This window comes from Myotis myotis, unplaced genomic scaffold (genome assembly GCF_014108235.1).
Source record: "Myotis myotis isolate mMyoMyo1 unplaced genomic scaffold, mMyoMyo1.p scaffold_m19_p_3, whole genome shotgun sequence".
Taxonomy (NCBI): Eukaryota; Metazoa; Chordata; class Mammalia; order Chiroptera; family Vespertilionidae; genus Myotis; species Myotis myotis.
The window spans coordinates 118,529,486-118,551,492 of NW_023416335.1; the positions used below are offsets into that span (position 1 = coordinate 118,529,486).

The 22,007-nt window shown below is 48.5% G+C and overlaps 1 protein-coding gene across 11 annotated transcripts in view; it reads right to left on the bottom strand.

Moving 5' to 3' along the window:
• Positions 1 to 22,007, bottom strand: part of CACNA1C (calcium voltage-gated channel subunit alpha1 C) — a 698,738-nt gene that overhangs the window by 219,593 nt on the left and 457,138 nt on the right. For all 11 annotated transcript variants that reach the window (XM_036302132.1, XM_036302133.1, XM_036302134.1 and 8 more), the window contains exon 4: positions 4,759 to 4,898. In XM_036302132.1, coding sequence (XP_036158025.1) covers positions 4,759 to 4,898 — 140 coding nt within the window. The remainder of the gene's footprint in view (positions 1 to 4,758; positions 4,899 to 22,007) is intronic.

The following is a 22,007-nucleotide window of genomic DNA, read 5'->3' on the forward strand; positions in this document are numbered from 1 at the left end:
GCTCCCAGAGCAGGGAAGGTGGTGGCAACAGCGGAGCAGTGAGTGCTGGAGAGTGGGAGTGAGCCAAGAGCTCACTCTTCAAGGAATGTGGAGTGACTCAAAGGTCTGTAGAGGACAACAATAGGAGATGTGGGCCACAGAAGTGTCCGATGACACAAACATCAAAAGTGGAGGATTTTAGTGGGAGGAACAGTGGTCGGAAGCAGAAAGAAGGGGAAATCGGGGCCACTCTCCTGACCTCTGGGCTGTGGAATGAAGCATCTGGGAGGGAAATGGGCCATCTCTAGAGACTGCAAGGGGAGCAGGACCCTCAGGTTAAAGCCAGAAAGTGAAAGGAGGGGTCAGAAGATAAAGTCTAACTGGAATTTGGCCACACCCTTCCCTTACATCATTGCTGTGCTCTCCCCACAGAATTGAATAGCTGGGACAGAGACTGCAGGGTTCACTAAGCTGAAAAGCTGTTACCTGACTCTTTACAGAAATGTCTGCTGCCCCTGAGTGGAGATGGACTGTGGGGCACAGAGGGCACAGTGGGCACAGAGGGCACAGTGGGCAGGATTCAGGAGTGGGGTGGAGGGGAGAAGGGTGCAGATCAGAGGACACAGCCTACATGGGATGGGAGACTGAGACTTTTTGTGGGAACCAAGAGCAATAGGGAAAGGGTACACAGGGACAATTTCTGTCCTTTGTACCTTGAGATGACTACTGATTCACTGCCAGTGGAGAGTGTGCTGGGCCAGGGTCTGGGGTCAAGAAGGAAGTCCAGGTATGAAAACTGGGTTCCCTTACCAGATATGAACTCAGGGCTGGGGCAACTTTGTTTTGAGGACTAGACTCAAGCCTTAAATGACTCACACCCAGAGCAGTGGACCTGGAAATGGGAGGCTGTAGCTGCAGGCTTAGCTTTGCAGAAGCTCAGATCCAGGCAGGGCCCAGCAATGAAGTTGGTCTAGTTCAGTGGTTCTCAACCTTCTGGCCCTTTAAATACAATTCCTCATGTTGTGACCCAACAATAAAATTATTTTCGTTGCTACTTCATACTGTAATGTTGCTACTGTTATGAATCGTAATCTAAATATCTGACATGCAGGATGGTCTTAGGCGACCCCTGTGAAAGGGTCGTTCAACCGCCAAAGGGGTCGCAACCCACAGGTTGAGAACCACTGGTCTAGGTTAAGGATTTTCAAACTGTGCTCCATGGAACCTTGGGGGCATCTCCAGCAGCGAGGCCAGAGGTGAGTGACTGGGGTTCTGGATCCTTTCCCCATATTTAACAGTGGGCTCCCTTTGATCTGTGTTTTGCATTGGGCCTCTGAGGAAGGCTTTGTTTGAATGGGTTCTGCAGCTAAAAGGAGTTAGATGACCCTGGCCAGACCACATCTAAAGTCTCTGTGTGCTCCATGATTCTTTCAGCTCGGCTTGGCAATCTGATGGCTTCACATGTTAGCTGTGATGCCTGGAATCCCAGGCAGTGGTTTGCCAGAGTGGGGGAGCGGGCTCCTTTCTCCACAGAGAAATATTCTTTCCACTGAAGTCTAGATCATGGAAATGGAGACCTGTTCACAAGTTGGTCAGATAGCATTCCAAATCCAAACCAGATGTGGTTGCTAGTATTTCCTGAAAGAAAGCAATATGCTTATCAGAGTACAAGATGTTCACCATATATTATTCCGTGAAGGGAGCAGAGAGTAGACAACTTTCCTGTCTTTTAACCCCTGCTCCAACTTGATGCAGACTCTTTATTAAGTGTCTGTCTTTAGTTTTGAAGGGGTAGGAAATGCAGGAAATGCAGGGACGGGCCTGGAGGATGTTTGCCTTGGCCTGTGGGGACTGCTGTGTTTCTCCTCATTAGACACTGTAAAGGTGGGACCAGGCTTGGTGCCTACCTGTCCTAAGGGCTAGGTTCAGATGCCGATGCTTTGTGTGTGTGTGGGGGGGGGGGGGGGGGGGGGCAGGGAGGTGTGTCTGGTGGTTCCTTAGCTGAACATTAGAGCTTTTAAAAGAACAGGGCAATGAGGCTCCAGAGGCCCCAGTGAGGCAGGACCAACATATGAGGAGGGAGACAGAAGCCTTTGTGGCTCCCGCAGCATGTCTGGAGTGGATGGAGCTACTGTGAGTCCCCAGTTCTCAGGGTAGGCTGGGGGCGGGGTAGCTCACCCCCAGAAGTCCTCTCTATGTTCACTCAGCAGCAGCATCTCCCATCATACCAAGGAGCTAACCCCACTTTAGGATGAAAATGTGACAGGTCTGTGGGAGGAAGGAAATGCCTCATCACAGACCACCGGAAGGGCAATGCAGAGGTGAGAGAGGGGCTCTCAACCTGGTCCTCCGGCAGCAGGCAGGTACTCCCCTCCCTGGGGGCACCCCCAGGCAGACTCTCCTGACCTGAAGGAGGCAGGAGAGACCTTCCCCTAAATAGCTGTGGGGAGTGCCAAGGAGAGCAGGTATTTACTAGGAGATACAAGGGAAACAGGGATACCCATTTAATACTGTAAAGACAGTAGGAATGGGAGGCTCGGCTGAACAGAGGTGGTTGAGCTACACCTTCTGTGGGGGGTGGGAGGGATGTGCGCCATTTTTTTTAGTAAGCAGGATTGGCTGAGATTTAGACCGGATGGAAATCCCCCAGGACCAGTGCCCATGGAGAAGAGAAACTAGGTCCCAAACATGGCCACGTGTGATATTAATGGGGAAGAACTCAAAGGGTCACGCTGAACCACAAGGTGAGCAAAAGGCTTAGAGTCAACTAGAGGTGTCTTTTGGAAGAATGCCTGCCTTTCTCCATTGGGCACATGGTCTAGACCCCAGGGAGATGTGACCAGAATCTACATGACCCACAAAAAGTCCACCTTCTGTGGTTGTGAGAAGGAGAAGCAGTACAAGAGGTGCAGGGGAATCTAAACAAGCTAGAGATGAGCAGGGTTTCCCAGTGCGCAGGCCTGGCCGGCAGCTGCTCCCCCATCCCAGGGCTCCTGTTGGATGCCTACCAGTGCTGCCTGTTCTCACCTCGTGTGCTCTAGTTAAGGCCATGAATGGAGCACGGAGCTGTATCTGGTCAAGTCTGATTCATTCATAAACATGAGAGAAAGCAGCGTCCTTGCCTAAACAAAATTGGTCCCAGCAAGATACCTCGTCTCTCCATGGCTCCCAGAAGCACCCGAGCTCAGCCTGGGGCTCTTTTCCACACATGTATGAAAAGTTCCCAGTAGACTGAGGCCTTGCAAAAGATGCTGGATTTAAAAAGGATTCAGGGACATTTGGAACAACCCACCTTAAAGACCTCTGCTATGTTTTACTGAGTTAATTCAAGGCATTTGTGGAGTCACTTGTTGTGCATTCTGGCATGAAATTCTGGCAAAATCTCTTGTATAACTGCCTCCTCACTCTGAGTCCTCTGGAACCAGATATATTCCTGGCAAACAGTCTGATTTTAGTGCTCAAGTCACCCAAATATCCCTGATGTTAATGTGGCCCAAGTGTGTCACTCATTGGTCAGGCAAAAAAGGACAACAAAGTAAAAACTCTAAAACAGTTCCAAACCTTCACAAGCCATCCAGATGGCCAGAGACAAGGACATAACTTCCAATTGACCTCGATTTGCCCCCGTGTTATTTCCTTCAGGAAAGACCAGACACTCCCATGAGATCACAAGCAGCGAGTGCTCTGGAGAAACTGTGAGGCCTTGGTCTTCACTGGGACAGCACAAAAGGATTCAGGAAAATAGTTTCTTGGGGTAAGAGCCAAATGACATATTGACCTTGACAATGAAGCCCGTCCGAACTCCAAGGCAGTGGAAACACAAGGTGGCTACAACTTGAGCTCTCCCTGGGCTCAAAGAAGCCAGCTAGTTCTTAAAGTGAAATCTTGCTGCAAAGGGACCCTCCCTTTAGAAAACAGCCGAGTCGTAGGAACTTCAACCATTGTGTGCTAATAAATTACATCTCACATAGCAGATGTAGGCTTGTTAGGTAGAAGTATGTCCCAGAGAATCATTCTGTGAAGTTACTAATTCCTCGATGAGAAGATTACTTCTAAATTTTATTTAAGATTTCATACAATGCTTTTTTTAAAAAAAGCATATATTGACTTTGCCTCATCTGATACTAAAATCCAGCAGCATGTCAAGGGGAGGCTGTGTTTGATTTGGGTTTGGCTACTCATCATCTTGGTCCTTCATAGTTCCCTGTTTCTTCTCACCCACCTATCTTGAGCAGCCTGGTTCCTTGGCCACAGAACAAAGCTCACTGCAGAGGTGAGAGGGGGCATCTGCAGTGCTTGTGTGCCAGCCCCAACCAGGCCCAGGGACTGCATGCTCACAGGCAAGCTGAACTAATCTGCTCAGTGACACAGCAGGGACATTGGTCAGAGGCGCTGTCAGGCCAGGTGTGGTTGGAGATGGAAGAAAACACCTTAAGCAGAGGACTGTCCTAAGTTGCATGAAGGACCCTGGGTTCCATCAAAAGTACTCACATTCAACTCATGCATGCATGTGTGTGTGTGAGTGTGTGTGTGTGTGTGTGTGTGTGTGTGTGTGTGTGAGAGAGAGAGAGTAGTGGTGAGGAGGTTCCTAGATAATGGCTCCTTTCCCTTTGGAGAAAATCTGAATTCAAAGAGATATTTAGTAAGTCCTCTTGTTCTGCCTGCGCCCAGAGCCACTGTGACCAGATCAAAAGGAGATATAAACACAGAAGGGAAGAGATATGTATTGGTTGGCGGCAGAGGTGAGGGGAGGAAGTAGAGAAGGGTAGCTGTACTTACCCTACAACCACAATTATAAAATCTAGTAAATTCCACCCGTTGCGGAGGTAAGCGTTAGGGTGAAAGAGAAGTCCATAGGCTATTACTTTTAAAAATGCTTCCACAGTAAAAATGATGAGAAAGAGATATTCCACTCGTTCCTAGGAAACAAAAATAGAAGAGAGAGAAAAAGAAAATTGTTAGATTGGGGGTTTTATAAAGTTCTGCCCCATGAACTCTCGCAAAAGGTGGGGGAGAATGTTATCCCCACCCCCATGGGAGGAATTAAGGGGACACTGGGTAGGACCCCCAAGACAAATTAGTAACTCCACAGTCTGTTTCATGATTAGAATTCCAATGCACTGGGCATTAGGTTTTTTGTTTGTTTTTAAGTCCTTAAATATCTTCTGTTAAAGTGTAAATATTATAATGGTCAAAAATTACACATTTTGGGGGAAACATCTTACTTAATCAGTGAATATGTCATAGTACCTTCTCAGGAGAGAACCCATCATGTCTTGATCTAAAGCAGTGGTTCTCAACCTTCTGGCCCTTCAAATACAGTTCCTCATGTTGTGACCCAACCATAAAATTATTTTCGTTGCTACTTCATAACTGTAATGTTGCTACTGTTATGAATCGTAATGTAAATATCTGATATGCAGGATGGTCTTAGGCGACCCCTGTGAAAGGGCTGTTCGACCGCCAAAGGGGTCGCGACCCACAGGTTGAGAACCACTGAAAAGGGAAACAATGCCTGGACATAGGAGAGGGTGCTGAGAAAGGACCGCAGGAGGAGTGTGCCATGGTTCAAGGTAACAAACCCTGGAGACAACACAGTCTTGGGAGAGTACCAGCTGAGCTCTCCAAAAGAGCAAGCACACAGCTGTGTTTGAGACACTGAAGATCTCTCAACAGCAGCTGAAACAGGCAAAACTGCTCACATACACACGTCCAAAAATTTGAACTCTCTCTCTGGAGAAAATAAAATTCTGTCCAAAGACATAGAGCAGGTTAGCAGTGAAAATCAGCATTTCCGGGATGGAGACAGGCACTGGGATGGGGATAGTAAATGGAAGAGGTTCATCTCTTTTCTCAGGGGCAGGAGGTAGGCAGTCATTTCTTCCCTCTGCCACCTCGAAGAAGGGCTTTGCATTTAAGGCTGCAGCTCCTGACCCTGGGAACCCACACTGAACAGGAGAGACTCTTTGGCTGAATTAGAGCAAGCTGACTCTGGGCTGATTCGCAAGATTTCTGCACCACTAATTGCTTTCTCCCACAACCATCCCCAGTGCCGATCCTTAATGGCCCCCATCAAGCCACGGCTGCTGCCTGTTTCTTCACACTCCACTGCTCGCCTCTGCAGGACCCTCAGCCCATCTCTCACTGGAGCCACAAAAACAACAGTCCATGTGGCATTAGGCCACAAGTCCTCTAAGCAGGACAGGCCCGTCCACAACCTCCAGGAAGCATTCAACTCAGAACACCCAGACCTATTTTCCCATCTTCTACCAGGTCAGGTGCAGCTCACTGAAGGTCTCCAGTCCCACCCACATTGTAGAGTGAGCGTCACCCGGGAAGGCCCTCCTCCTTCCACCGAGCTGCTGGAGGGTGCTCCGAGATGGGGGCATTGGGAGCCTGATGGGTAGCTCTGCAGGAAGAGGTCCCTCCATGCATGTCCCTGTGCTCCCTTCATTCTTTCTGGATCCCCTACTGGCCTTACCCCTGGGGTGAAGCAGTTTAAGGATGCAAAGTTAAAAAAAATGCAGAATTCTGGGCCCCAGCCAGACCTACTGAAGTAGATCTCCTGGTTATGCAGCCTGGAACTGTGCATTACAAACAATTTCCAGGTGTCTCTGAGGTATGTGAAGTTTAAGAACCACTGGCTTGTGTGCGGATGCAGGCCCAGGTCAGGCAGCAATTGTGGGAAGGGAATGGAGAGTTCGGATTGAATCAGCATCTCAGAGGCAGGCAACCATCCTTTACTTTCTACCCACTGGAGCATCATAAAGTTAGTCTGGGGATGAGACTGCCTAAGAGCTGTGACCCAGGTACAAATCACAATGTGTGGGAGCCTCCAATCTTCTAAAATTAGGTTACTTTGTGTTAAAATGAACATCAGAGTAGTGTTGAAAAGGAAACAAAAGGGCACAGTGCAACTTGAGGAAACTTGTGGAAGGGGGTGGGGCTGTCAGACAGCCACACAGGCCCATCCCCATGATGGTCAGAGCTCTCATGTTTCTGCCAGATGACAGAGCCACCTCCCCTGTACCCCAGAAACCTCCGTGGAAACCCACGGAGTTGGAACTGGGATGAGAAGGGAAGACAAGGAAAGGGAAATAAACATGAGCTGGGTACCCACTAGGTGTCAGGCATTTTCATATGTTTACATATGTGCTAATTACTTTTACATGTCCATCCACCCACCCATCCATCTAGTCATTCATTGTCAGTGTGGAACAACCAGCCGAACTACCTTAAAGTACCACTGGAGCTCCCTCTGGGGTGTCTAAACCTTCTGAGAGAGGCAGCACCCAAGCTTAGAGCACCTCTTCCCCAGGGAAGGGAGAACAGTAATATCCCAAAGGCTCCAAGGGCCCTATGTGCTGGGAAGCCAGCATTCCCAGACAACTCCTGTAAACAGCTGGCACCCCCAACCCAGACTGCCTGGCACCAAGCAGTCTATTTATTCCCTCATCTACAAGGCTGCTCTGCCTTGCTTGATTTCCCTATAAAAAGAGAAAAGCCAGGAGGTGGAGGGGTCCTGGTCCTCTCTGCTGCGATGCAGCCCCACACTGCAGACCAGTGGCTTCCTGGACCTAGCACACCTCTTTGTGAGGTGGGGGACTTAAGGGGGACATGTCTGTGGCTTCTCTTGTGACCTTTGGCCTTTTTAATTCTTCCAATAAAGTCTAAACTATGTGACATTTGTCCCACATCCTGGCACATAACACGTGGAGACTCAGAGGACCCATCTGACATGACAGTGAATCACTCAGACATTGACACACACATGTATGTACTGGGTGGACTTCCCAATGGTCAGCATCTCCGAGATGAAGCTTGAAGGATGAGTGTTGTGCAGGTGGGGGTGGGGGTCAGGTACTCCACGTGGAGGGAGAACTAAGGAGGGGGGGAGTGTGGAGAGCTTCAGGAAATGCAAACATTTGATGTGGCTGGAGTGAAGGCTGTGAGAAAATGGGGGTGGAGGGATGGGTAGAAGCTAGATGACCAAGGCCAGTGTGGCCACACCTGGGTGCTCGGATTCCATTCTGAGGAGACTGGAATGACGGGGTCAGATGTGCACTGCAGTGTGGCCCTGCCACAGAGCATGACAGTGGTGACGGGGGTGGGGAGGGTGGGCGAGTGACCCATGCAGAGGTCATAGTCTCAAGCCGCAGTAGAGACAGAGGGACTGGTTGAGCAGTAGGGGATTTGAGAGATACTTTATAAAAGATGTAATTTGGTTTCTGATTGCACGTAGGGGTTGGAGGAAGAGGCAGTGAAAGAAGTGCACTGTCCCCTCCCTGAGGTTTCTAATTTGGCGACTCTGGATGGTGATGCCTCTCACCGCAGTAGGGGACTAGGAAGAGGAAGGGGGAGAGACATCAGTTCTGGACTTGCTGAATTAGGGCACTTGTGGGACATCAAGATGCACAGGTGGGGCTCAGAGGGGAGTGCAGCTTGCAGGGAGGGCTGAAGGAGGTGGCCCTGGGAGAGCGTGCAGACTAAAGAGAAAAAAAGCTGAGGCTGGACTCTAGCCGTGTAAGGGACAACCTCATCCCCAGGAAAGCACTTCCGCATTGTGACACTTATCTCCTAGGCAGAAGTTACAGGACCCTTCCTCAAACCAGGCGTGTGAGAGAGAAAGGGATCTTGGCAGTTATCCAATTAACCTCCTCATTTGAATAATTAGGAGACTAATAAGATACCAAGGCCAGGGAGGCATAGGCCGAGAATAGAAAACCAGATTTCCTGACCCTCCATCCAAAGGTCACTTCATCTCATCTGGCCTCCCTGGTTACTGCTCTTGCTAAGGGCCTGGGATAGAAGTGAAAAGGGACCAGGGAGTCAGTAAGAAGGAGTGTGAACAAGAACCCAGAGGCCTGGGTGCAAGATCTGGACACAGCCATCTGTGCTAACTGCCACTGGGAAAAGCATTGTATTCACTCTGACCTTAGGGGCATGAATGTTTTTACAGAATTAATAAAAAAAAAACAAAACAAAACAAAAAACAAAACAAAAAACCCCTTAAATAAATGAAACAGCTTCAGTGATCCTTTGAAAATATGTGCTGTACTGCTATAGAAACATCGAAGGGTGAAAATGAACGGAGTAAAGAAAAACAAAACTTTGTCACAGATTATTCTCTTGCTGTTGATACCCTGGTGTTGGTGTCTCCGGTCCTGTGAGGACACACTGTTGGGCAGTCCCCTCCTGAGGCCCGCGCTCTGTGTGCCCTCCTGAATCTGCAGGGGCCGCGGGGCTCTCAGAGAATGCACCCAACAGTCAGCATGTGAAGGGCCCTTTCTGTGCTCTTGGGAACTAGGGAACTTTGGAAGCCAACCTGGAACAAACTAAGATCCTCATTCCTACTATTCCGTGTTGAGGTTGGAAAGGGTGGAGGAGGTAGAAAAACTGCAAAAGAGAGAACAAACCATGGGACCAAGTCAGGGAAACACCAGGCTCTCAAGGCTGCGAATGTGGGGACTGGATTCCCCAGGGCTCCTGGAGGAGCCCCTTCCTTGGGGCAGTGTGATGACCGGGCCCTGGCAGATGGTCCTGTCTTTCTTCTTCCTTTCTATCACGTCTCTTCCTCTCCAATGCTATATTCCTCCTACTGCTTCCTTTCATTTCCATGTTCTTCTCCCTTTCTTTCCTCTCTCCCTGCTCATTTCTTAGGGCTACCACTGGCAACCAGGGCCCATGGTCACACCCATGTTGGAAACATTTAGAAGAATTCAGTGGGGAGAGAGCTCAGTTCCCAGGAGTCATGACATCTTCTAAACACTCATGGAGCTAATCAGACACTGATGAGTACTGGCTATCTTAGTTTTTCATTTATCTTTTCATGTGTACATATCCTTTTTAAACTTACAGAGGACAGAGACTCTGTTTTTTTGACAGTAATAATCTTGATTTTGGCACCAACTGACTGTGTGTGTCTCTGGGCAAGTCATTTTACTTTTCTGGCTCTTTTTTTTTTATCTGTAAAAGAACTAGTTAAGCATTTTAAAAACACAGCGCTGCAGAGAGCCCTTGGTTTCTACAGTGCTGTTTGGGAGCAGCTACAATTTAGGGGAAGACTGAGAAAGTGGGGCTCTGGCTGGCCACCCCTGAACCAGAGCAGTGCCATTTGAACCCACATGCTAAATTGTCCAAAAGTCCTAACACAGTAGAATGCCATTAATTCAGGACAATTTGATGGGGGTGTAGACAGAGAATATACACAAAAGGAAGTCGCCCCCTTTTCCTAACCAGCCTGGAAGGCTTTTATTTGGCTTTATCTGCAGGGTTCTGCATAAGATTTTATTTCAGAAGAGGAATCACTGCTTTTTGCATTTTTCTTGGAACTCTGAACACCACTTCCAAAGTAGTAGATGACGTATAAATTCTCTCCAAAATTCTATGGCAAGGGAGGAGTGGGGATGCTGATGCCTGGTCTGCGTGCAGTTCCGCCTGAAGCACAGATTCCAAGACATGGAAAGGAACATGGAGTTCTTGTCCTTCTTGTCTGATTATCACCATGAATACAAATGGATTTTATAATAAAAAATCCTTCATTAAAGAAATTAGTACTATTTGTCCTTGTGAGCAGGAGCCATGCCAAGGTAGAGCTCCTAGGACAAGGACATCTGTACAGAGCTTGTCTATTCATGGACACACACACACACACACACACACACACACGGCACATCTTGGCGATGCCCACTGTCCATGTTGAACATTCTACAGCTTACATCTGCTATATAACAGACCAGGGTGTAAGAATTGGGACTAAGCCCATATGCACCCTCTTAAATTTAGGCAAGGGTATTTATTAAAGCTGCCAAGAATTCTATACCAAACAAGTTGATAAGAAGCCCAGTCATACAATTTCATCTCAGTACAAGGTGCAAAGACATTAAACACAGTAATAATGCTTCAAGCAGCACCTTGGATTCCGGACTGTTTCATAACTTAAGTACCATTCAATCTAACCTCAAATCATAGCCGCCTGCCTATTCTCTAATGAAGGGGGCAAAGAAACTGGAATACCGTAGTTCCTCACTCTCCAATTCTTCTCTCATTCACTCATTCATTCATTCATTCATTCATTCAAGTCACAGATATTTCCTGAGGGTCTGCTCCACCCCACCCCACTTGCCACATTGCCCTCTTAGGACACTGACAGACTTGTAGAAATAAGAAATAAGGACACACATTCCAAGCTCCTCATTATACAGAAATAAGGGGACTTGTCCAAGGCCGAGCATCTACCCAATGTGATGGGCACTCAGGTTTCCTAACAGCTGGCTGGCGCACCTTCTGACACAGCACAGCTCTTTGTGTCTGTGGACTGACTGAAACCCTGAATTATTGTGCCCATCAGTCATTGGGCAGTAAAGGGCCATCTATATGGTATGGTTGGAAGGGTGGGTAGCAGGGTCCCAAAACCTCTTCCTGGGGGTCCCTACTGGTGCTTGAAATGTAGCCATTAAGAAGCCTTCCTTCCATCAGTGGATGACTGATAAACACAATATGGTATATCCACACAGGATGGAATTCTGACACGTGCTACACGGATGAGCCTTGAAGACATTGTGCTACGTGAAAAAAGCCTGACACAAAAGGACAAATACTGTATGATTTCATGTATGTGAAATACCTAGAATGAGCAAATCCAGAGACAGAACATAGATTAGAGGTTACCGGGAGCTGGAAGGAGGAACTGTTTCAGGGAATAAAAACCCTTGGAAATAGCGGTGATAGTTGCACGACATTGTGAGTATAATTAATGTCACTGAAGTGTACACTTAAAAATGGTTAGAAAGGAAAATTTTATGTTGTTTACTACAATGCAAAAAAAAAAAAAAAAAGGATTCCTTTGGATCTTAAAGGTTTTCTAACTCTTAGTGGTCTCCATCTAAACTACCTGAGGTCATATTTAAACCTGTATCAGCTACCACCTTAAAAGGGACTGATTCATCAGAATGTTGACAGCATAGCTTTTCATGGCGAGATCCTGGCCAGATGTCTGGGGTACCTGGATTGAGGATAAGGGGGCTGGGCAGGGAGGTGGGAGCCCACTGAAGACAACTGCTTTGGTTTCTCAATTTTTGAGGGCAAGCCCTTCCCAAGGGTCTCATATAGAAGCCTATTTAGAAGGTGCCTGGTGGTTCAGATGGTGGTGGCCTTAAGACTCAATACTTCCTGTAAAGGAAGAAGGGAGGGGACAAACCATTTAATAGCCTAAGAGTAAAGCAGCCTTGAAAAGAATATTCACCTATTTATCGAGTCCAAATAGCAACTGAGGCTGAGTGAGTTGAAAAGTATGCCAGTGTTTTACAGTAGCTCAGTTTAGAAAAATAAAAACTGTCCTCCAACCAGTCTGTTTTCTTTGCGCTTGCCCATGACACTAAGTTGAAGTGACTTATCCACTGATTAATTTCTCACATTCATGTCTTCTTCTCTAGATGCCGGACTAGCCTCAGCTGCCCCAGCCCGCTGGCACCAGCCTCAGATCCCAAGTGCACCGAGCATGCTGCCTGCCCACTCCTTCTGGGCCCTTCACTGCCCCGTCCCTGAGAGAGCATCTCTGTCATCCATGGAGGCCCTCCTAGGCTCTGTTTCTCAGCTGTCAAGTCCCACAGGGCAGAGACTGGCCTGCTGAAGTCCTCTATCTGGAGTCCAGCATATGAGCGGTACAGAGGGGACAAGCAACCTTTGTCACATACTATTTGCATTGCTCTCTTGGATTCAAAAGAAGCCCAATGTTATACAACCAGCATCTGCCCACAGCAGGAGCTCTCGCCCTTGCTGGCCCCCACCTCGGAAGGTCACTTCCTTATATGGCTGCTCGTCCTGTCACTGGGCAGCTCCACCGTCAGAGGATGGCCAGACCCTTCCCTCCAAGGAGCTCTCTCTGGTTCAGGGACATTGCCTTTTCTTTTGGAGAAATGAAGTGGACAGGGTGACAGATACTACCAATCACCAGTCAGGCCTGAATTACTCCTGGGGACACTGGGGCATTTGCTTAGTGACCTGTGGCTAGTGTGTAATTCCCAAATAGAAGGAAGATGCAGCAGTGGCCTCAAAACTCTTTGAGGAGTAGACTAACACCTGACCCAGGGAAACAGCCCGTCTTTTCTGTCCGTCTCCTTCCCGGCCCCCATCACTGGCTGTTTAGATACCAAAGCAGCTTCCTAACTGGTTGCATTGACATCCAGGCTGTTTTACTTCTTTAAAACCTCCAAAGGCTCATCTGCCTGGAAATGGAACCCAGCCTCCTGAGCCTGGCTCCCAGGTCTGCCACAGGCCGACCCCACCAGTCCCTCTGGTCTCATGCCTGGCCACCACCCTGCACCGCAGCCACACCAAATGTTCACTCGCCTCACCCAAGCCAGACAGGTTGTCATAGCAACACTCTTCTTCATGCCCTGCCAACCTCTACCCTTTCTCCTCAGGCTCCTAGACAGCTCCCTGTCATCACTTTGTCACTTCCCAGCTACCCTGCCCCAGAAAGGAGGGATTGGTTAGCACCTCCTCCCAGCTTCCGCTGCCCCTCTCTTCAGATCACAGTGATAACACTTATCACACTGTGTTTTCTAGGGCCTCCTCTCCCTCAGGACAGAGTGCCTGCAGGGCAGAAGCAAGTTTCTTCTTCACTTTTGGTTAAGAGGTGTCTTTAAATGAAAGTCAAAATGATAGAGGAAAGAGGGCTTTGGAGTCAGACACACCTGAGATCAAATTGTTTCCCAGTTGCCAGCTATGTAACCTCTCCAAACTCTGGTTTTATCACCAGTAGACAGGAGGTAGTTATACAGATTGACGGTAATTTTGAGAATTAGAAATCACACAGTCATCACTCAAACGGCAGTTGCTGACATTACTGCAGCCCTAGCAGCTGCACACAGTAGGTGTTCTGCCCATGTCTGAGGAGTGAACATCCCTGCTCCAGGTGGCTTTGTGTGTCCTCCCCAGAGGTCCTGGCTCTGTCTACTCCATGGCGCCCCTCCTGGGCAGTGGAAGCCGTCAGCAGCACCAGCCCTGCTGCCTCTCTGTCTCCTCTGCTGCCCTGGCCACATCAGCTCTCCTGGCCTCTCAGCAGATGGCTCAACTCACTTTTGTGCCTCTTTTGATCCTCTGGACGTTAACAAAAACTAGAGACTTGAGGCCTCACATCTGTTATCAAAGAAAGACAAAATACAAACTTCTCTGTATCCTATCTGCTGGGTTCCCTGTATTCTAAATGTCCTTGCCCCACATCCCTCCTATTCGTTAGATCTACAGTAATCGGTTCTATTCCGGCTTTAATAACCCCCAGTCCCAAAGCTGCGAGCATTTTCCTTGTGTCCCTGGGAACCTGCCAATCCTTTGCTCCCTGAAGTGATTTATTTCAGCTACAGCGGACAAGGGTGAAGGATGACAGTCAGTGCTCCCAGAAGCAGAGGACCCATGGCTTGAGAAGGTTTGCTAACCATGCAGTAACCCCCACAGTACAACTCACTGGGAAGTACTCTACATTCACAGGGCACTTCCATACATTCAAATGTTGAGTCTCATGATCACTTGTAAAGCAGGAAGGGTAGATACATTTCTTCTCCTCATACTCCCACTTTCTTTTCCTTCTCACAAAACCACCATCGTCACTAGCACCACCACCACTATCACCAATGAACACCTCCACCACCATCTCCATTGTTACCACTACTGTCATCACCACCACCGCCACAATCACCATTATCATCGTCATCACTATCTTCATCACCAACCACCACCATCAACACTACTGCCATCATCACCATCCTCTGGCTTCAGGAGAAGCATGTGACCCAAGCCTGGCACTGTAATCTTTTCTTTAGCTGGACATGCTCATGTCTGTATAAATAAAGCCTGGATCCATGGCAACCATCATAAGATCTACATGCTGAGGGTGGCAAAAAGAAAGGATGAAAAGAACTGGAATCCTGGATAAAGTTGTTGATTTAACTCAACCAACTTTAGTGCCATCCTAATTTGGGGCTTATTTTATGTGACATAAAACTTCCTTACTGTAGCAACCATTTCGAGGTAGTTTTCTTACACTTGCATCTGAAGGCATCCTTATTGATAGACTCTGTTTGCTATCTCTACACATCACTCCTCCTCCCACCTCTACCCCACTCCTGCTCAGTGCTTCCACACCTTATGAGCCATTTGGGCACATTAACACCAAGCTTAGTCTCATCCCCTGGGAAAAGCAGAAGCTCTCAAACACTATCAGACAAGTGCTCCTGTCTCCTGGTTAGCTTTCAGCCTGGGGGTGAGATGCTTATTTCAGATTACTATCTCAGACTAGATCTAGAGAGATCAGCCCAAATCCCAATCAGAGGGTAGCCATGTAAGCTATGCTTAGCCTCCTGCTCCAGCACAGGGATGTTGAGACAAAGGGCATGGTTGCATGCGGCAGTAATGTTACCATCCTAAGAGGTGGGTGGGAGGCATGGAGGAGCTCCTCCCATAGTCCAGTGGCAGAAGTCTGGAGATAAAGGACACAGATGCAGAACTGGTATTTCTCAGTGTGGTGTTGTGGGTGGAGAGTCATAGACTCCTAGCGCAGAGCAGGAGAACGCAAACCCCAGTGTTGGAGCCCTTTCCCCTGAGATGCTAGAGCAGGTCCCCAGGTTGGCCATGTGAAAGGGTGATTAAGCTATTTTCACATTGATGGCAGCTGGTGCTGTGGTGAATACCAGGGCACCAGCCATGCAAAAATTCAAAGGTAAGGTCTCTGCTCCGCAGGAACCCATGGTCCACTTCCTGCTCTGGGCAGTCGGGGAGTGTATCCCTGAAGACTGCTCCTAGCTGCTCTTCTGAGCACAAGTCACCTAAAAAAGGGCTAACTCGCCTGTCCTCCAAATCAGGCTCGCTCCTCACACTCAAGCTCTTCTTGGAAACTGGCTGACGCCTATGCCGAAGGCAGATCTAATTTAATACGTGTTTCCTGCAAGCTGCAAACAGTCATAATTTTGGCTTTTTGTGGCTGTCTTCTTTCCCTTGTAAAAATGAGCTTGTTCTCCCTGCTGATCAGTTCAATTATAATGATATAAAACAGAGAGCAATAAAAAATGGGACCTGCCCTAAAAGGGGAGTGTGGTAGGAGTGATTCACAGCCGTACCCTTTGGGGACCCCGGCAGGGGTGAGTGAGGTAAGCTGTCTCTCCGTGTGAAGATGGATTTTGTGTAGGTGGGAAGGGGGATGGGAATCTCAGGATCCAAACACCAGAGGCCACGGGGCCCAGGGCCCTGCCTTCCTTCACCTGACACTCACTGAGCCCTGTCGGAAAGCGCTCACTGCACAGCAGCACAATGAAGCTGGACATAAGGCCTGCTGGCTCCTCCTGCCCTTTCGTGGCAGGCAAGTGAAGTAACTGGGCCTGAACAGCTCACAGTTCTTGTCACATGCCAGGTCCTGGGCACGGTACTTTCCAGAGGTTATCTCATAGCCATCATTATTCTCACGGCACAGGATGGGACCATGGTCTGCCTGGCACCACGCTGGCTGTATGGACCCCTCAGCCTCCACACTTGTGGACCCTGGATTGCATGCAGCCTCCTGTTGCTTTTTCTCCCTCTGAAAACTAAAGCAAGGGCACTGAGCACGCTGTGGCAGGGAGAGCACCATCCTGGGAGTCAGGAATCTTGGGCTCTAATTTTAGTTCCGCCATAATCAAGCGGGTGACTGTGGGAGGCTGCACAGCTTCTGTGAACCTGGCCTTTCTCACCCACAATATCCTCCTAATGAAGAGGCTGGACTTTATCAGTGGATCCTGAATTTCAGTTCTCTGACGGCTACCCAGAAATGCCCTAGACACCTGTTAAAAATATAGCCTCCTGGCCCCCATCCCAAATGGGCTGAATTAGAATATTCTGGGATGGGCCTAGGAATCTGGATTCCTAACAGCCCCCCCTTCACCCCCAAATCTGAAGAGACCAAGTTGGGGACCACCAGTCAAATGGTCTCCATGGTTCCTTTTAGCCATAAGATTCTCAAACCTATCCCTGCTTCCTAGGAGCAAAGGTGCTCTGCAGGGTACAGCCTGGACCCGTCACACCTGACAGGAGGTGCAGTGGGTGGGGAGAAGCAGATCATTGACCACAGAAGGTGACATGTGGCTTTTACAGAGACATCTGAGGCCAGGCACAGTGCCAGGACACTGGGTGCTATGAGTCAGGGGCGGAGTGGGGGCGTGTTTCCAGGGTGGAAAGTTCAGGAGCAAAGGGAGGCAAAGTGAGGGCAGGGCTGTCAGGCCTGCTCTATGCCATCAACCTGCAGGGGAGGATACCAGGTTGAGACATGCTCGTTCCAGCTCAGGGCAGTGGTTCCAGCACAATGCAGTGATTCCAGCACAGTGCAGTGATCCCAGCACAGTGCAGTGGTCCCAACACAGCACAGTGGTCCCAGCACAGTGCAGTGGTCCCAGCGCAGCGCAGTGGTCCCAGCACAGCGCAGTGGTCCCAGCACAGCGCACTGATTCCAGCACAGTGCAGTGGCCCCAGCACAGTCCAGTGGTCCCAGCACAGCGCAGTGGTCCCAGCACAGTGCAATGATCCCAGCACAGCACAGTGGTCCCAGCACAGTGCAGTGGTCCCAGCACAGAACAGTGATTCCAGCACAATGCAGTGATTCCAGCACAGTGCAGTGATTCCAGCACAGTGCAGTGGTCCCAGCACAGAGCAGTGGTTCCAGCACAGTGCAGTGGTCCCCAGCACAGTGCAGTGGTCCCAGCACAGTGCAGTGGTCCCAGCACAGTGCAGTGGTCTCAGCACAGTGCAGTGGTCCCAGCACAGTGCAGTGGTTCCAGCACAGTGCAGTGGTCTCAGCACAGCACAGTGGTCCCAGCACAGTGCAGTGGTCCCAGCACAATGCATTTGACTGCAGGCTCCAGGAGGGCTTCCTGGGGAGGGAGGGACAGAAGCTAGATAGGGGGGAGGCTTGCAAATGTCAGTGAAGGAACCTGAGCTTTTTTTCCTGTGGGCAGTGCTGAATCAATAATGAGAAAGTAAATCTCATGAAAGCACTCTTCAGGTAGAATTAAAACAGATTTTCAATTTCTAAGCAAATAATACAAGATATAGCCTTTCCTTTGAAAGTGTTTCTCAGCTTGGAATCCCTGAAGTGATGGGGCTGTTTGATCTGATAAAGAGTCACTAATATATTATAAACATTCCAAAGCAGACATTACTTTGCTTATAAAAACCTGCCTCCCAGAATGCTAGCCATTCTAGGACCAGTCTTGACCCCCTCCCCGCCTCTGCTCAGGGACACCTTTCTCATTGTGTGGGTCTCTCCCTTCTGAGAATTCTTCACCTTAATCACTCACCAACTGATTCCCAGGCTCTGTCAACATTTCATGGATCAGTAAAATAGCAAAAAAAATGTTAGGGACGGAAGTAGGGTTGCCAACTTTTTATCCTACCAAGTAGAAATATTAAAAATAACAATGTCCATTTATTATAATTTCATAAAAGGAGGGAGAAACAACAGAAGAATAAAGGATGGTTAGCAACCCCCACTGCCATCGCTACACACACTGCACTCAGCTTCTTTTTCTAATTGGATGCAGCCAGCAAACCTTCACTGTAGGCCGGCCTGGGCGGCAGACTCGCATCAGAAGCTTAGGTCCTTCCTACTCTCCAGCTCACTGCGTACGTTCTATGTCCTTCCTACTAAGGTGTTTTTTGCTCTGGCCCCCAAGGCCAAAGGATTTGGCTCTACCCAACCAATCTGTGGAAGATGGCAAAAAATGGCCACAATATTTTAAAGCTCTTCCTATCAAGAGTCAGAGTCTATTTTCCCATCTCTTGAATCTGTGCTAACTTGTCACTTGCTTTGACCAATAGAATACGGGGGCAGTGGCAGTGTGCAACCTCTGAGCCTAGGGCTCTGGAGGCCTCTCGGCCTTTCTCCCACCACATGAACAAGCCCAAAATAGCCTGCTTCGGAATGAGAGACCCTGTGCAGAAAGGACCCAGTTGTACCAGCCGACTCAGCCACAGCCGTAATGAAGGACCCAGTTCCGGTAACCCAGCATCTGATTGCAGACACTTGAGCAAGTCTAACTCAGACCAACTGAGCCCTGCCAGGTCCAGCAGAACCACCCAATTGGGCTCAATCCACATTACTAACCTGAAGAAATGTGAGCTATGTGAACGGTTGTGGTTTAAAGCCATTAAATATTGATGTTATTGTTATGCATTTGCATGGGTCTTCTATACCCTCTACTGCCTTTAAATACAACTTGGGGTTCCCTAACTCTAAGAATTTGCCTAAATTGTTCCCCTCTAGGCTCAGGCCTGAAATATCTGCTTCCTTTCTCCTGATTTTACCCATTCTCCAACATTCAGGTAAATTGCCTCTTCTTCAAATACTTCTCAGAACTGAAGTGCTCACTGTCTGTGCCACACCCTAGCCCTTAATGACATACACATTACCTTGTGTCATGTCTTACATACTGTGTGTTAACTTTACACGTGTTTTATATCTTACTTTCTTAATTAGATTGACAGTCCATCATGGGCAAAGGCTTGCCTTATATTTAGACTCAACTTTTAACCCGATGTCTTGTGCAGAAGTATATTTATTACTCATTGATTGATGAGACTTGGAAATTCAGTGAGTATCTGAAAATAACCATGCCGAGTCAGTTTTTAGCAATGCACCTTCCACGCAGCTCTGAGCTGGGCCCCGATCCTCCTGCTTTTCCATGAGGTCTGAGCTCATGTTTCAGTCCCCCCACAGATGCTTTCTAGAACATGGAGTATGTCCACCCCCCACCCCGTACCCTCTACACCAGGGGTGGGCAAACTTTTTGACTCGAGGGCCACAATGGGTTCTTAAACTGGACCGGAGGGCCGGAACAAAAGCATGGATGGAGTGTTTGTGTGAACTAATATAAATTCAAAGTAAACATCATTACATAAAAGGGTACGGTCTTTTTTTTTTTTTTTTTTTTTTAGTTTTATTCATTTCAAATGGGCCGGATCCGGCCCACGGGCTGTAGTTTGCCCACGGCTGCTCTACACCAATAGCACAGAAAGTCAGAGAGCTGCCCCCAAACCGAAGTGAGCAAAACCCCCTTGACAAATTACTACTTGATTTTCCAAGTCTCCTGGGACCTTCTAGTGCTCTCCGGAAACTTTCCCTTCTCATTTCTGTGACCTTTCATTTGTCCCAGGCACTGGCATTAGATAATCTTGGCTTCCGGTGCCTTTCAGCCTTCGTTAAGTAAGGTCTTTAAAGGGAACTACAAAGCTTCCAGGGGGGAAAAAAAAAAAAGATAAAAAGCTTAGCATTGCAAATGAGGACAGCATTAACCCAGGCTGGAAAAAAGGTAGGTGAATTCCAAGGAGCTCTAAAGACTGGCTGCTAAAGGTTAAACTGGGAAGGCAAAGGCCAAGGTTTCTCGCTCCCCTGGTTCAAGCCTGTGGCTAGGGCTTCTCAGAGAGCCCAGGATACAGTCAGCAACTGTGCTTTGCTGTGCATCAGCCTCTTTCAGATGCTGCCTGCCCTGAGTCGGTGCCCCCTGCAATTCCCCTACTTGAACCCCTGCCTTTCTGGTAATGTTGATCACTTTATTTTCTAATAGCAAATCATTTTAGAAATTTAAGAAAATTCTAAGGCAAAAAGGAAAATAAAAATGAGCAATGTCTTATTTCCTTTCTTTGTGTATATTGCTGTCTTTCCAAATTGTCATCATATTGTTCATATTATTTCACAATCTTTTTTATTTTTGCTTAACAATAGATTTTACACATCTAATAGGTTATCCAATTTTATTTCCACCATCACTTTCAATAACCTTATCACATTCTAGTAGCATGGATAGGTGCACTATTATTTATTTACCCAGTTTTATGGGTTTGGTGCTTTATGTTTCTATGCCATATTCAATCTGGAGCAAGCCCCTCTTGGGGAGGTGGAGGGCCAGCAGCCTGCTTTAGCCCCAGGGCTGCTGATGAGCCCCCCTTGGACACTCGTCCCCCCAGAACAGAGTGCCCAGCTGAGTCCAGCACCCGCTTCCTTGTTGGCTGACAGGGTCTGGTTGTCCCTATAGGCAGCCCTTAGAGCTCCCTGAGGATTAAGCATTGCTGCTGTAAGGGATCTCAGTGAGCATCAAGTCTCCCATTTTACAGCTCAGGAAAATGAGGGTGAGACAGAGGGAATGACTTGTCTGGAGCCTTACCACTAGTTAGAAGCAGCAGACCTGGGACCAGGACTCCACATTCAGTGCTCCTTCCCCTCCATGCTCCTCCTCATGGATCCCAGCTGCACCCACTGGCTCATAATCTCTTGGAACACTAGGAGCCCTCCTTCCATCCTTGCAGAGGTATCAGGGAGACCCCTTCCACACAGGGGTCCCTTTCTCCTTTTATGCAGAGGCTACCATGGAAAGTGGAGCCTTCCCCATCATGAGAACACACAATTTTCCAGGGACTTGGCTCTGGCTCCCAGGTGGACAGGGGTCTTTGTCACCATTCTCAGCAAGGCACAGGAACCTGCCCCCACCTCCCTGTGAGCACAGCTCCAGGCCTGAGCTTCCTGTAAAGTGTCACATTCCTCCCTGTCTCCCTGTCCCTAGGACACCATTCAGTTGACATACTTTTAGCCAAGACACCAAACATCTGAGAAAGAAGACTGGAATCTGTCTCGTGCTCGGTAAAGTAGCCTGTCCTCCCATCTCCTGTCCCCATGCAGGCGGGGTCTCCTTCTTCCTTTCTCCTTCTCCCTGCCTTACTGCCCGCTCTTCTTCACTTTTCCTCTCCCCTCTGCCTCTCTAGCTTGACTTTTCTTTCTCCCACCTATTCCTTCCATTCCCTTCTTCACTACTCTCAGATTTTCCTTCTCCACCTGAGAGATGGGCAGCTGTGCACATTCAGCATTTGCTGAGTCACACAGGAGTTCAGCTAATTGAAGCATGCCTCGCGAATTACTTAAAATTTGTGCAGACCTACTGAAAACAGAAAAACACAGCCGTGAACATCGGCTTGTGCCATTAACAAATCACCAGACACTGGTAGGTATGGGCTGA